The sequence below is a fragment of the Leptidea sinapis genome, chromosome 11 (assembly GCF_905404315.1).
Source record: "Leptidea sinapis chromosome 11, ilLepSina1.1, whole genome shotgun sequence".
NCBI lineage: Eukaryota > Metazoa > Arthropoda > Insecta > Lepidoptera > Pieridae > Leptidea > Leptidea sinapis.
The window spans coordinates 794,828-805,885 of record NC_066275.1 but is presented as its reverse complement, the minus strand read 5'-3'; the positions used below and the strand labels follow the sequence as shown (position 1 = coordinate 805,885).

The window sequence follows — 11,058 nt, the reverse complement described above, 5'->3', positions numbered from 1 at the left end:
TATAATAATCTTCCCCACACAAACGTTTTTTAACAATTCTTTTAAATTTCATAGCACATTTGTTTTGTACATTTTCTGGGATCATATAATAATAATAATATTGACACACTTTTTACACAAATTATCTTGCTCCAAGTTAAGCATATAATATAGCCTGTGTTATGGATTACAAGACAACGATATATTTAATGCAATATGCTTACTTAAACATACATAAATTCATATAAACATACATAATATAATCATACATAAATACATTTAAACATCCATGACTCGAAAACAAACATCCATATTCATCATATAAATGCTTGCACCTACCGGGATTCGAACTCGGGACCTCTAGCTTAGTAGGTAGGATCGCTAACCACTCGGCTATACAGGTCGTCAATTTACTCATATTGTAAAAGCATATACATCGCCCAAAAAAGACTTACTAACTCGACTTAACCGAGTAGTAAGCATATAGATTATATGATGACAGGTAGATGACAGCTGACAAAAATTGCGTTCCGTTCCTTTCATTGTTCCCGTACACTGAAGCATTGTTGAATAGAAAGGAACGAAATGATCTGAAGTTTATGTTGTGGTTAACGACGTTTTAGTTAAACACATGCTAAACACTGTTTTGTAATAGAAAAAGATAAACTCCACTTTTTGTCACCAATGTATTTTTTCATGAATTAAATCAACAAGACGCCCGAAAATACAAATAAAATAAAATAGAAAAATTATTTCTCTTTCTTTTACGTTCCTTCCACTTTTCTCTTTGATTTTTAACCCTAGATCAAAGCTATGTTCAAGATATAGATAAGATCGATATCATCATCTGATATTTATGTTTTGTAAGCATAAGAGAGTTCTAATAAATAAAAAAAAAACGCCATATATTTCTTACTAAATTTAATCATTTTATCCTTAAATATTAACGTATTATATACAAGAAAATCTTATTCCTATAACTTTTTATTCAAAAATTTTATGGTAGTAAGAACTCCTCGTTCTCAATAAGGATGGCTTCCTCTAGAGATTTCCAACCATCCCTGTTCTTGGCAGTCTTCATCCACTGTTAACCAGCCACTTGTATGATATCATCAGACCACGGGGTTAACATTCCTCTTCCCTGAACATTACTTTGTTTTGATAAAATCTACCGAGGAAAACCCTGTCTTCTTTTAAAAAGTTATCTATAAAAAAAACTTTAATACTTGAGGAAAAAAAAACAATTAATCTTAAGTGATCACTTCCACCCATGCTTCCGTTATAAAATTATGTCTTCTTAACAATACTTTTGTACAAGCACCCTCCTCAATATCTTTCCCGATGGATTTTTAGGTATAGCATCCAAGATCACTATATCCTTAATTCTCTTGTATGCTGCAACTTTTTCATTAACAAATTCTAATATTTCAGATTCCCTTGCTTTACTATTATTGTTTAATACTACGAATGCTTTTGGTTTTTGTCCGGAAGATGGGTCTGGTGCTCCGACGACTGCCGCATCAAAAACTGCCTCGTGCTCCTTTAATACACTCTCTAACTCTGCTGGTGGCACCTGATAACCTTTAACCTGAAGAAAAAGATCAAATAATCAAAGAGATTTAGGATATATTATCATTTTATAAACTCAAGATCAGTTATAATCCGAGACGTTTTTATGAAAAGGAAAAACCAGCGTGCAGGTTGGGATGGGTTGGTGATGGGAAATGATCATCGCCGTTCATACTCTCCTGCTAAATACCAGAAGAATGATAAGAACATTTCCAGCAGTTTAGATAGATGATCGAGCTTTGTTTGAAGATACTCATTTCACATCCTTCTGGGAAGATCAAGGAAGTAGATCCAAAGTTTAGTAGTACGTGCCAGAAAGATCCTTGATAACCGCACTATGGAGGAATGCCAACTTCTAAGTTAACGGATGATGCGAAGGTAGATTGAGATGGTATTTTTTTGTTTTTATTTCAAATACTAGTCATAGTCATAGTCGTCGAATAGTTTTTATATTTATGTTAGAATTTTTGTCTATTTTTATTGCGCGCTAATCTCAAAAATGGCTAAGTTAAGTATTATTATGTATTCACGTCAATGTAGTTTTTCGCAAGCTCATAAGCAATAATGCTACGTGGGCATAGCAGTAAAAAATACATTCCAGTGATTAAATTTAATTCTTATTATGAAAGTTAATTTGAAATAGAATTGATTGTTTTCTAACTTAATACTTCCAACATTTTAATCATTTTGTAAGTTCTCGCTCGCTTTGCTTACTTAAAATATAAAAAAATCTAACACATTTTAACAATAGACGTGTTTTGAATTTCAAGCGAGCATAGCATCATTTCAAAGATATTACTAAGAGTACCGTTCCTTGAGGTAAATATTTTGTCTTGACGTGTTTTTCGTTACCTTCGCACGACACGCCACAAGTCAGAATATCATCACCACCATCTGGATGTGTGGCGGTCGTCCACAGTGCGGTTTTTAAGGAGCTTTCTTCCTTCGTTTCCGATACGACACGACATGGGTACCTTCAAAAAAAGCGCGTACACCTTCCTTAAAGGCCGGCAACGCTCTTGTGATTCTTCTGGTGTTGCAAGAGAATGTGGGTGGCGGTGATCAGTTAACACCAGGTGACCCTTACACTCGTTTGTCCCCCTATTCCATAAAAAAAAAATTAAGTGTACACTGCTAATTAACTGATCTTTATATAAGCTCTCGATGTCTCGTCTCATGTGTACTAAGACATAATTCGGTCAGTGTTATATGGTTCCCTGGACTGTATTCGAACGTCAGTTAATGTCATTACACGTAACAATGGGAAATGCCGATAACGTCTACGCTAGTAATTGGCTTAAAATTGGGTCAGTTAAAGCCAAAATTCATTTAATTATACTTATTGAGAATTATAAAGATTTAAATAAAACACTTTCAAAGGATTAAAACGCGTGTTATTGTAACTGTCTTTTTACATTCGATTTTTGCTCGTTTTCAGGGGGACTGATCTGGGAGGAGATCTGGAAAGGCCTTGAAACGTCGGGTTAACTAAAATAAAAATGTAACTTTTACGCAAAAATCTAATGTTAAAACACAGTTACAATTACACAAGTTTTAATCCTTAAAAAGTGTTTTATTTTATTTTTTATTAATCAAAGAAAATTATCAAAATAACTATTAAGATTGAAAGATTATTAATTTATGATTATGTTTTATAAAAATTTAAATAAATTCAATGACAAGAGTCTTCAGTAAAGGGTTTATTTTACTATTGTTTATTTTACCATAACAAAAATTGCCTGGACTGTACAGAGTTAGTTTCCAAATTAAATAATTTAAGACTTTGTAGGAAGTTTAGATAGAATAGGGCGGCTTAAAAGAAAATAATTTATTTAGTGTGTCATATTCATAATCGAAGTGAACGCACTCATGCATATTCTATTACTAGTTAAGGCAGGTGACGAACTAACATTTCATATCAGACACCATATCAAAAACATAAAAAATAACCCTACTGCAATGATAAGGCATATAATCCTATAGGCTGCGCCGTCTCAAGTTGGTGGTAGACAGCATTTTAGTTGGAATGGAGGCCCTAAATGATATTAAAGTACTGTCTGTCACCGGAATACGGTTAGGATCATATTATGGTGGAGGGGTGATGGTATCAGGCTATCTACAGTAACCGTCACTTCACGATGGTTTTCTGTGGTAAATAGAGAGATATTTTAATTTATAAAATTTAAAAATTAATTAATTTAAATCCAGTCGAGTCTGGCCGATTTGTGCTGTCGTTGATAAGCTGCAGTATGACTCTCCCATTACTAAGAACCTTTAGTCACCCTGATCCGTTAAGATTGGTTAGTCTTCATGCATAATGCACCGAAAGTCCAACCGCACGGATTAGAGTTAAGCGTTCGACGCGTTCTCCACCGAAAAATCGACCGAACGTCCGGCTTAAGGCTGCTATCTAGCCTAGAAATCGCCGAAATAGCGCATAATTGAAACCATTTCTTGACTGCTGATATTTTTACAAAAAATAATTATATATCTACAAAATATGAGAAGCAAATTATTTTTTTCTGAACATTTCTATTTTTTATAGACAGTGCGAAAAAAAAACACCAATATACCGCTACCTTTTACAGTTGGAGCAATTAAAATTACACTTAGATAAAAAAATTGTACGCAAATTTATTAATTGTACACCAATACTATTTAACATGACATAGTTTGTAAATTTTTGTAAAGAAAATTGTATTATATTTGTAATAAATTAAAAATCCTTCTTATTCATAATTAAAACTATGACGATCTTATGCGAGAGAGGTGACCTAGCTCCGCTCGATTCCTCAAGGCCATTGGCTCGGTCCCCAGCCTTAATTGGCAACGTAAAACTCCGCTTCAACCAAATCGAAACGTTTTTTGCTTTTACACTTGCCAAACTTCTAAAAACAACTTTTCTTCTAGAAAAATTTCTTGAAATGGAAGATGAAAATAATTGGCATAAAATGTTAAGCCAAACTGGTTCAGCAACATTCATTCGGGAGGCATGGAGAGGTTTTTTGTCAGTCAATATTATTTTTTTATATAAGAGGACGGAAACGGGCAAGAGGCTCACGGGATGGGAGTGGTGAGGCAACCGCCTATGGACATCTGCAACAACAGAACGTGTCAGTTGTGTTGCCAGCTTTTAAGGAGGGAGTATGCTCTTTTCTTGAAGGTCCCTAAGTCGTATCGGTTCGGGAAAATAGCAGTCGGTGCGTGGCAAGAAATTTCTTGAAAAACTGGTTGCGGAATTCCAGACGTAAACGTGACATAATACGTGAAAATATTATTTTAATAATATGATTGTTAAACGAAGGCTTTTGAAATCAAGATTGGAAAATACCTTAATTAGTTCCTTGAGTCTATCAGCAATGGTGACGGCTCCCTCCTCATTTATACTCGCTAGATCTCCGCTACGGAACCAGCCATCAACGAACGCGTTCCTGTTTGCTTCCGGATTATCTCTGTATCCTTTCATTATGTTAGGACCTCTCAAAAGAAGTTCACCGACCTTCGAATACAAAAGAGAATTATTTAAATCATATGTCGTGATATTTGTATGCGTTGGATCTAGGTGAAAATTTTAATTAGGAAGCCGGTGTAAGCAAAGAAGATAGGAGGACTTACCAGAGCAGCAGCGATTCTTCCACTACGTGCCGGGTCTCGAATTTCCCTCTTTATTTTGTAGGCGTTTTCTTTGAGTGGCCACTCTTTCTTCCCGAATTCGATAATAATAAAACAAGGGACCACAAGACATTTGATCACGAGAATCCATGTAAGGAGACGAATTAATGAGTTATCACGGCGTTGAAGTACGAAAGTGGGAGGGATAGGGTGCAGGTAGGAAAGAGAAGGAATTAGTGCAACTCTTTGAGCACCCACAATATTTTATTAATTAATTAATTAATTAATTAATGCGGTGACTGTTTCACTATTTATAAAAACCCTTTAGGCATATTTGGCCTAAACAATATTAATGTGTAATTTTTGTAATATACATGTGCATTGTTTATTTATTTATTATGATATATTCTTTTTTTTTCATTGTTTTGATAGTTAGTAGAGACACGATAAATCGACGCAGTAAAACAAAAAGTTTTACAATGAAACACCAAACTAGCCAGTGAGCCATTCAGCATATACCAAATAATTCAAGAAAAAGTAAGTTTACTATAGCATAAACGATTTTCTTACTGATACCACGACTGGGAATGAAGCGAACACCCACAGGCTCTTTAATTATAATGGTTTATTGTACGATATTACATTGTTACCCATATTTTTAAAAAAAGTCCGTTGAGTTTCTTGCGCCCGTTCTTCTCAGGCCTGAGGCAATCTAGTTTTTGACGTTCAATAAGTGATTTTGAATACAAAACTTTGAATTTGAATTGAAATATAGGTAATTTTATCATTGTTCATTTCTTCGATTCTTTAATTGTTACTAGGGCTTCCGCTGAACGAATGCATCACATAAATTAATCAGATTATCAGATGAATCAAATTAAATTCATATCATGCCATCCACAAGCCATATACAAGGAACATCCGCAAACAAAATCGAAATTCATATGTCGTAAATTGGTCAGATAGGATTTTTTGTATAAATTGACGAGCAGCTAAATCACGATACTTTTAATTTGGTAGGTAAATACCTTATTTATATCTACCATAGACTTACAGAATACAGACAAACAAAACGTGCGAGAGAGAGTTTTTGTGTGCAGACGGGGCCTTATGTGAACCCCGTATCACACAACGCATACAAAGATATTATGACGTAGCTAATGTCGTCATTACTACTCATCACTTCTATTATCCTCAAAAACTTTAAACTACTGTAATAGACGAACGCAATGTGAAAGTGAGATAGCTATCCTTATTGAAAACCTATGTTTGAGAAAGAGACGGAATAGATGAAGACTGTGAAACCATTTTGAAACAATTTAGTGTCCGTTAGTCTCCTGTCGAATAAGACCGCGTTTTAATTTAAGTGTTTTTATCGTTATTGTTCTGTTTTTTAATGGATAATAATTAAAAATATAATAGTGTCGTGTTCTGTATTAGATTGTGTCCAATCCAACTAATGATACATTTCACAGATAAGTACTGTTTCAGCAATACAGCTTTCATGATATTTATTTCGTAGAACAAATGCATTAAAATACTAAATATAACATTTTAAATATATAAACACTCTATTTTCTTAATGTTATAATTATTACACTAATCATGTCTTAGATAATAAAGTATTGTTATGTGAATATGACGTAGTTTATCAATATTTGTCATAGGGGTTGACCAAAAGCAAAATACTACACACTCCACTAACTCACTAACACATCTGTAAAACTAGCACATATGGCCATTTTAAATTTATCCTCGCCATAATAATGAAAAAGATAGTCTATTACGCTACTATACTCATGTTTTTGATTATACTAAGCTTAAGTATAGGTATAAAGCAATGTGCACATCATACTCATCAGCTAAATTTATCATTTTGCGACATTTAAATAAACACAGGTGATGACAATAATGATATAATAAAGCGACGTGCGCAAAGTCCAATCATTCATAAACAATATTTGCGCATCATTTAGAGAGGTCATTGATTCCAATGATATCCTATTCAGTGTGATAAATAAATGTGTGGCTACGTCATCTTTGATTCCATTTGGGAATCCGAGGCTCAAAGGTTCAAATGGAACTTTAATTGTAAGCCTGGGACGCTTTTATCTACGTCAGTCATTTATCTGTATATAATATCTAGCTTTTAGGTGATATTTAAACATAACGTGTTAAGCAGAATATCATAGAGTGATTAGTGAATATTTAGAAAAGGGCTATGTAGCACCCGTTACAAATAATAATTCCCTTAAGTCTCATTATGACATACTGCATAACGTTGTTTTGCGACCTGATTAAAAGTACCACAAAATTACGTGTGGTACTCGATGCAAGTATGAAGACATCATCAGGGTAGTCACTTAATGATTTATTGCATGTGGCACCAAAATCTTCAAAATGATTTATTTAATTTTGAAGTGTAGAGGGGTTTTTAGAGCGAGCGAGGTAACCGACTAACGAGGGGGGATGTCGTATCAGGTGGGGGGAAGGCCAACGAAACACTAGCGTCTTATCAGGAAGAGGTTTTAATCAAAAAAATAAATTGAAGTCCGTGAGTACTTACTCTCTATTAGGTCGCTACTAGGGCTAGGTGAAAAATAACCAGGTCCGTGTATACGTACCCTAGCTATAGTAACATGTAGGCCTATGAAGGATTCGACTCGATACAAAACACCTGGGGTCTTCCGCGTAGGCCCTCACGGGCCTCAGGGTAACTATTCGGGGCGACGGCCCCTTTCAGTGGTATAAACGCCGCCTGCAATTACAGGCGGGACTCTGGGTGGGACCAGGCGGGGGCCGCGTAGGTGAGTTGCGTGCGAACGTACGCCTTGTATATGCACAACTTCGTACGGAGAGGCAGGTGGGACGCCAGCACGGGGCGGAGAACGTTCCGTGCGACGGGACGGTTACTCCCAGGCAGCATGATGTTCTTGCCTTGCTTGGGAAACAGGATGACTCGGCCGAGCTTCCACGATGATGGAAAGTGCCCGGTACGCAGGATTCCATTGAAGAGCCGCGTCAGCGTCGCGATTGCTTGCGTAGGTAGGTGATGCAGGGCTTCGTTGGTGATTCGATCAGGGCCGGGGGCTTTACGTAGTCTAGTTCGTCGAATCATATTTTGGACTTGTCCGGGGCAGAACACGACGGGGTCTTCTGTTGGCGCTATCGGCGACTGGAAGTAATTCTTCACATATCACTCGATAATCTCTACGTGCTGCACATTTGTAGTCGGGTTAGGTGTAAACTGCGTCTCCAGGTGGTCCGCAAATATCTCCGCTCGATCCTTAGCTCGGTAACGTGGGGTTCTGTCACTGGCCATGAGCGGTCTAATCGGGGAGGGCCTCCCGGAGAGTTGGCAGCAGTGGCGGTGCATGCCAGACCAGTCATCGCCGGCTCGTTCGATGGCGGAGTGCCAGGATTCCACTGCAACTGTCTACAGTGCGTCTGAGATCTTGGCGACCAGAGCATTCAGCCGCGTCTTCATGGTCGGGTACCGGTTTTGCCATTGCCTTCGCAGCTTCCTCTTCTCCTCTATCATCGCTTGTATGCAGGCAGGGAGCTGGGGTTGCCTACGAGTAGATGCAGCGTCGAGTCTGGACTCTCGAAGCGCATTGGACACTGTTGCGCTGAGGTGCGTGGCGAGTCGGTCGAAATCTGCAGGGCTCTCTACTCTTAAGGACGGCGAATGTTTGGCTATGTGTTCGGCGACGATTTGCCAGTCCTGGCGATGTTTCGGAGAAGGCAGCGATGTCGTAATCGGGGTTGTCTTCAGCGTCAAGAGGACTGCTTGGTGGTCGGAGATGAGGTGGTCATCCAAGACGTCTAGCGACGGTGCAGCAGGTAGGCCGTGCATGCGGGAGGCTATATCGGTGAAGTCATATGAGCTGCACAGTACGGGTAGTGCGTCGGGACCTCTGGTCCTAGCACCTCGTAGCCGTGGCGGTCTGCATCGTCCAGGAGGCGTCTGCCATCCGGGCTAACTATGTTGGAGTTCCACGCCGTGAGTTTCGCGTTAAAGTCGCCTGCGAGGATCGTGGGCAGCGGCAAGTCCAGCAAGGTATAGACATAGACATCAGCCACTGCAATTCGATTCTGCGGCGGCTTGTAGAAGGCGAACATACGGGTGGGTTGACGCTCGATGCAGATCTCCACGCCTAGGGCGTACGACGTCTGCAGTTGAGGTACTGGCAGCAGTTGATGGATGACGTTCCGACGAACCAAGACTGCTAATCCCCTGTAAGCAGTCCCGATCGGCGAGGTGTGGTCCTCCCGGTAGACGAAGTATCTGGAAACCTTCAACTTGTCCACTAGTCTGAGGTGAGTCTCGCTGATCAGGCCGATGTCCACTCGACGCTGAGAGAGCAAGGTCTTGAAGAGACGGGCTTTTTGCGATGAGAGCCCGTCGGCATTCCAAAAAGCGATGCGGAGCTCAGACATAAAGGATGCAGAGCTCCGTGATGCAACCCAAGATCAGCGGAATAGGGTCACGCTGCTCCTAGATGGCCATCAGCACCTGGGTTAGTGTGCTGATAACCTTGGTAAGTCACGGGTCCAGCGGCGCCTCTCTGTCTTCTCCTTCGTCCCCCCTACGGGGGCGGCGACCACGGTGGGCTTGGACGTTTTACTGCGCTGTGGGCCGGTGGTAGTTGTGGGAGGAGTGCCGAAACTGCTGGCATCGGTGGCACTGCGCTGGTCCCCTTCTGCCGCGCCATGCCTTGATGGTTATCCCGGGCATGCAGAGGAGCTCGTGCACCTCGTATATACCCGGGATGAGATTTGGCGTACGCTGGAGTTGCGCGAACATCAGACATCCCGGTCTGCCTGGGCGATCGGGAATCGCGCGCATATGCTCCGGGACGTACCTGAGCTCCCGCAGCTCGATACAAAACAAAATATTCGGACTGAGATCTACATTTAGTAAACCATAAAGATATCGCGATGTAGGATGTTATTACTTTAATCATAAATTCAGTAAAATACAGTGTAATAAAACATTGTCACCTTACCTTTCAAAAATTGAAAGCGTTTGTGCATAATGGTATTTTCCGCGTCGGCGGACGTTTGAGTAACGCCGATTTGCCCTACGATAGTCAACATCCTATATTACTTCCACCACGCGATCATATTGTAAATTTAATAATAGATCATTATCACCAAAAATATTTGCATACTAGACCTCAATTATTATGTCAATATTACGTCAAAAATATTGGATTTTGTCTGCTCGAAATATTGTTCGAAAACAAACAATTGTGTAACATTTGTTTTAAATTTTAACCCAAAAATGAATTTCCTGCGATGGCAGATTTTCCTGCAGCCAGAGTACAGGAATCTAAGGCATTCTTTCACACAGGAGTCGATTATGCAGGTCCCTTACGCGTTATTCCTTATCGTAAGCGTGGTGTTCGTAGTCAAAAGGCCTACATTTGTCTTTTTGTGTGCCTTGTCACTAAAGCGGTGCATATAGAATTGTCGAGGGACTTAAGTACAGAATCATTTTTAAATTCTTTTAATCGTTTTATAGCACGACGTCGTCCCATTAAATTCGTTTATAGTGATTGCGGTACTAATTTTATTGGTGCCAAGTCATATTTGGACGAAATATATAAATTAACGTCATCACAAGAATATAATAATAAGCTAACATCAGAGCTTTCAGGCATCATATTGAGTGGAAACTTAATCCACCTGCATCTCCACACTTTGGTGGCATACGGGAGGCTAATATTTGGAGTGTAAAAATGCATTTGCTAAAGGTAGTGTGTTTCAGCTACTTACTGTAGAAGAAATGAATACCCTCTTAAGTCAGATCGAGGCGGTGCTGAATACCAGGCCTCTGTCTGTCCTTAGTTCAGACCCTTCTGAGCCGTTGGCATTAACCCCGGCGGATTTTCA

At 39.3% G+C, this 11,058-nt stretch overlaps 1 protein-coding gene across 1 annotated transcript in view; it reads right to left on the bottom strand.

Annotated features, from left to right (window-relative positions):
* Positions 1-885: 885 nt before the first annotated feature.
* LOC126966678 (uncharacterized) overlaps positions 886-11,058 on the bottom strand; it is a 46,124-nt gene continuing 35,951 nt past the window's right edge. The window contains exons 7-8 of the mRNA XM_050810830.1: positions 4,880-5,047; positions 886-1,567 (exon numbers count right to left, since the gene is read on the bottom strand). Coding sequence (XP_050666787.1) covers positions 1,277-1,567; positions 4,880-5,047 — 459 coding nt within the window. The 3' untranslated portion in view covers positions 886-1,276. The remainder of the gene's footprint in view (positions 1,568-4,879; positions 5,048-11,058) is intronic.